At 38.7% G+C, this 5,545-nt stretch overlaps 1 gene segment (V, D, J or C); it reads right to left on the bottom strand.

Moving 5' to 3' along the window:
- Positions 1-4,420: 4,420 nt before the first annotated feature.
- Positions 4,421-5,545, bottom strand: part of LOC138168767 (T cell receptor alpha variable 39-like) — a 2,570-nt gene continuing 1,445 nt past the window's right edge. Inside the window, 1 exon segment of the V gene segment in view lies at positions 4,421-4,713. Coding sequence covers positions 4,421-4,713 — 293 coding nt within the window.

The raw sequence follows: 5,545 nt of genomic DNA, 5'->3' as shown, positions 1-5,545 counted from the left end.
ATTTAAACAATCATGGTGGTCTGTATGTGTTGTCACAGACTATGCACACAAACTGATGTAAAGCAGACATCATTGGAAGCTCAAATAAATTCAAATGGAAACCATGAAAATGAAAGAAGGGCAGAGTTATCACTTCAAATGCCCATCTCTACACCCTCCAGCTGTCATATTCTCTCTTTTGGAGCAGATATATTGAGTGAACACTGTGTGATATGGTGGAAAGGGAACTAGATTTTGTGTAAGAGGAAGTGTTTGGTTTGTTCATTTTAAAAAATGAAAAAAATTAAGTTTTAAAAAAAGAAATGGTTCTTTCTACTGTACTTATTAGATGTATTATGTTAAACCAGTTGCATAACCTTTTTTTTTTTTTTTTTTTTTTTTTTAAGGGGGAGGACAGGGCAACTGGGGTTAAGTGACTTGCCCAAGGCCACACGCTAATAAGTATTACCGTGTTTCCCCAATAAAAAGACACTGTCTTATTATTTTTTTTGGACAGAAAAACACCAGAGGGCTTATTTTCAGGGGAGGGCTTATTTTAATGAACATTGACAGCAATTCTAATAAACAGGTAAATGTGAACAAAAAAATGTACCTTTATTCAATAAGCAAATCACTGGGGAAGAACAGGATGACACGCTCACTGCTGCAGCTCTGATTGGATGCAGCTCGGAGCGCAGAGTGCATTTCACCCGGGGGGGAGGGGGAGGGTGCATACAGAGGGTACCATAATGTAGCGTGTAGCGCAGGGGATCACCTTCACTACAGTAGCAATCTCAATAGGGCTTATTTTCGGGGGAGGGCTTATTTTAGAGGAATCTTACACAGTAAGGGGAGGGCTTATTTTTGGGATAGGTCTTATTATCAGGGAAACATGGTAAGCATATGAGGCCAGATTTGAACTCAGGTCCTCCTGACTCCAGGGCTGGTGCTCTATTCACTGTGCCACCTAGCTTCCCCTACATAACCTTCTTAGGCTCAGTCTTGATATGAAAAACCAAATAAGAATAATTATTAAAAGTAATGGGAATGAGCTATAAAATAGTATTCTGTGTACATGTAGCTTCCTTATTATGTTGATTTTTACACTCTAACAAAGGGCAAAAAAATACGTGTATTTAGTATGAAGAAAAATGCTGATTTCTGAACAAAAAGTCATGTAAAAATTACTTCTTCTTAGGAAATGATAGTTTACTACGGGTGAGTGTTGGATATTCCAAGGAACATCACAAGAAATATATTCAAATGATCAATACAGTCTATTCCTTCCAAGTTTGCCAATTACAATAATCTATACATACATCGTTTCAAAGGAAATAAGTATAACCAATTGAATTAGTATTCTAACATATGATCAACATTTTCTAAATTTGAACTCTTCATGGAAGGGAATAATAATGTTACATTTTATAGTACCTTAGGCACTGTCTTCACAGCAAAGTGTCATCATTTTATTGTGATCACAGAACCAATAAATGTCTGAACAGGGATTTAGAACCAAGTGTTCTCACCTCAAGTTTAGCATGTCTTTATGCTTGCTCTTACGGGATAATATGAGATGTTGTATATTTAAGAAATTCTAAACAGTGTGATATTAGCCTAAACAGAAATACAATAAAAACCCACCTTTGTTGATTCTGTGACAAAATGTAAAGGATGGCTCGTGGGAATGGAGGCATGGTTTGTTTGTGAAGAAAAACATCTTGATTCTCAGGTTTGCTGGTAGTGGGGAGATACCTAGGTAGTGACAAAAACTACTAGGCATTTTCTATTTCGGAACTTCCTCGATCTCCACTTCATCATATAGTGCCCAAGTAAAATAAACTGAGAAATCATGCCACATTTCACCAGGAGTCTGTTGTGTTTAGCTTATATGAGAGGCTGGGAAGATTGAATCAGCAGCCTAAAGTAACCACATGATCTCTAGCATTGGGCTGGACTCTGGTGGAAACTACAATGAAGGTTAAATTATTTGCCCACTGGAAGACTATTTGTGGGGGATCATATGTTTGGTCAAGAATTCTAGTCTTTCCTGCATAAATGTTGTGGTCAGACTAACAAAGAAGCTTTAAGGAGCATGGTCCAATATACTAGCAGAGGTGGAGTTTTGTACTCAAACTTGTAACGCTATTTAGGAACTGAGTTATCCTTATCCCCTTACCTTCCCCAGAGAATGATGTAGTATAAGGGAGAATTATAACCCTAATGACCTGGATAAAATGTTTGTAAGTTTGCTCTTGCTAGGTCTTGGAAGTAAATATTCCTTTATGAAAACTAATCTTTTTATCAAGTTGTTAAATGGAACTGAGGTATAGGTTATTGGGCCACTAAAATGGGAGAGACATGATCAGTGGGGTTTGAGCCAATGGTAGGAGAATGGATAATTCCCTAAACCCCTCAAAGTAAGGGAGAACATGTGTGTGTGTGTGTGTGTGTTTATAAAATGTAACATACCTGACCCTTAGAGAATGGACTAGAGCATACTTGTATTTCTTGTGTAGGCTCACCTGGGATAAAATTGAGTCCTTCCTGCTTTCAGGAAATTTTGGAGAAATTCTCTACTCAAGACTTTAAATTTTAGAAATGCTAGTTTTCAAGATCTAGAGAAACAGTCAAAAGAAAATTTATTAGAACATAATTACACAGATGAACTTTTTTCTGGTGTATATTTCCCCATAAGTCAGTTCCAATGATGTAATTTTATAAATTTTTCATTTGTTGATTCCTTGGTTTTGATACAGACACTTCTGTATTTGTTGAATCTTGTGTAAGTTTTGATATGGAGTATAATATGAGAAATACAGGGTTTCCATTACTGGAATACTACTTCTTAGTAAAAACGTTCACTGTCCTTGCATCTAGCAGACATAGACTGCTTACCTTTTGTGAGAGCAATATACCCTACAGCTTCTTGGGGTAAGGTTTGCTTGTGCCTAGAATCCACAAATAGTGAACTTTCTTTACTACTACTCTAAGCATGCCTACATCTCCATTTGTCCCATCTGGTGAGTTTGCAATTCTATTTGGATTACTTCTGCTGTGTCAGACATTCATTGGAATAAGGACTCAGAGAAAATTTGTCTGGACCTCTAATGGGATCTCCTTTGGCACAAGTATCTCTAGAATATTTTGGTGTATGTAGAAAGGGACACTTAAAAATATTGTCCAGATAACAACTGGATGGTATAAGGCAATGAGAGAATCAAGGAAGACTTTCTGCTCAGGATAGTTTTCTAGTATAAGACAGGTGGGTTAGTCAATTAGCATTTATTAAATGCTTACTGTGTGTCAGGAATTGTGCTACCCAGTTAAGCCCAGGACCTAAATCCCTGTGTGGCTGAGTTCCATAAAGTTTTGAAATCTCAGGGTGGACCAGACTTTCATCTGAGATAGAAGTTCAGTTTTCTTTGCCTTCTTTTTGTTTTGTTTTGGTTTTTTTTTTTTTTTTTTGCTTGGAGATTAAGAAAGACCAGTTGGGCCCCAAGAAAGATTATCTGTTGAATACTAAGTAAGCAGTAATCCTTGACAAATCTTATGAAATTTGCAAAATTGTGAATTTAGAGATAATTGTAATTTTTGTCTATTCATGTGGAACTGTATAATATCATATAACATTAATTATTTTAAGACTCTTTCCTATATGGAGCTGGGGAAGTGAGCAAAATGATAGTGCTTTTGCCCTGTCAGAAACCTCAGAATAGTTTTCAGTTCCTCCAGGAATAATATCCCTAACTCTTTAGCTGCTATTTCTATTACTTGGGTTGAAGTCCTCTCACTATCAGGGTCTCTGTCCTCTATACATCAGTTTCTCAATGTCCCTCTTAAAGTGGGGTTCCCAGAAGTTTAACAATTCCCTGATTAACCTATGTCATAAAGAAAAGTGGATACAAGTGGGCAGTTCCAAAGCCTTGACTCAGGGGTTTTTGGTTTATGGTATAAGTGTAGGAGTGCATCATTAATAATCTGTGTCTCTATGGTGCTTTCCTCTAGAACTTCCCAAAGACATTGAATTGCTACAGCTACTCATTCCAGCACTCTTCTTTGTCAAAACAATAAGCATTAATTTTGTATCTACTATGCTTTTGGCACTATGTTAAATGCTAGGAATACAACCAGGCAAATATGCAGTCCCTGTTCTCAAGAAGCTCACATTCTAATGGGGTGAACAATATGCAAATAAATGTAACTTGGGTTTCAAGCCTAAATCATTTGCATAAGGCTCTCCTCATTGGTGGAGAGAATGATGACCCAATAGTTACACAACTCCGTATATTTAAGGTACATGCAGAGTAGCTGGAAGGTAAGCTCAGTGAAAAAGCACTAGCAGCAGGGGGCACTAGAGAAGGAAATACAGTTTCAAGATAAAATAGCTAACTTGTCTCCCCGATGCTGAAATTTAGCACAGGCTGCAGGTGTCGGGGGATCACTGTGCCTGCATAGCACAGAAGTAGGTGGCTGAATCTCTGGGCTGGGTGACTGAGATGTCCAGGGAGCTGTGACGGCTTTTAGTGTTGAGTGTGGCTTTTAATCTTCCTTGCTGTTTCACATCCCCATCTGAGAGCATTATAAACAGCATCGTGGGACCTGTCCCAGGATCATGTCTGTACCATTGTAGGCTATTTACAGATTTTGTGTAAGTGCAGTCCAAAGTGGCACTTTCTCCCTCCTGGAGACTCAGGGATGCAGGACTCTGTTCCACCAGTTGGCCACTCACCCCTGTTCAGAAAGACAATGTTAAGTACAAGATAATGGGCAAATGATCATCACTCTCTAGGATTCACATTTTCTTTCTACAATTAATGATCAAATGAAATAATATTTGTGAAGCACTCAGCACAATGCTTCATACACTCTAGGTGCTTAATAAATGCTTGTCCCAGCCCCCTTCCCTACTTCCCCAATCTCCACCCCAATCTTCCTCCTTAGTCTTCCAGTGAAGCCTAAATGGGGCATACTTAGCTCTTATTTTTCTCTATAAGTATCTTGGGGAATATTCCCTGGATCCCTTTATTCCCATGCCAGGAAACTCCCAACTCACAGCCCAGCTGAAGCCACAGTATCAGTAATGAGGATACCAGAGGTCCCATTATTCCTTCTGCTCAGGCTCAGTGAGGACTCAAATTTAGCCCCCTGAGATGCTGCCAAGTTTCTTTAGTCAATTGAATTGTTTCTGTCTTCTAGTTCTTCCACTCCCAGAAACGACAGAGGGGCTTAAAGTGACCATCAAGCCAATCAGAAGGTAACTCCTCTCACTCCTAGTGATCTTCTCGAGTCCATGAGTGGCAGTAGCATTACTGCCATCTTGTGACTGTATTCAACATTGCTCATCATTTTCCTTCTCAAAAATTTACTGATATGGTCAGGCATGAAACGTTCTACGTGCGTATCTATTAAATTGGCACACAAGTCTATCCTGACTATAAAAACATGTTTCTTTTGTGTCTATCTGAAGGTCAATGTGTTTGTGTTGAAAGAGCTCCTTAACTGTTCTCCCCTACCTAGTCTCTCTCTCTCTGTCTCTCTCTCTCTCTCTGTCTCTCTCTCTCTC

This window comes from Petaurus breviceps, unplaced genomic scaffold, assembly GCF_028583685.1.
Source record: "Petaurus breviceps papuanus isolate PSGF00001 unplaced genomic scaffold, PetGlider_PUasm1.0 37, whole genome shotgun sequence".
In the NCBI taxonomy this organism is placed as follows: domain Eukaryota; kingdom Metazoa; phylum Chordata; class Mammalia; order Diprotodontia; family Petauridae; genus Petaurus; species Petaurus breviceps.
The sequence above is the reverse complement of the archived record's forward strand: the minus strand, read 5'-3'. Positions and strand labels throughout refer to the sequence as shown.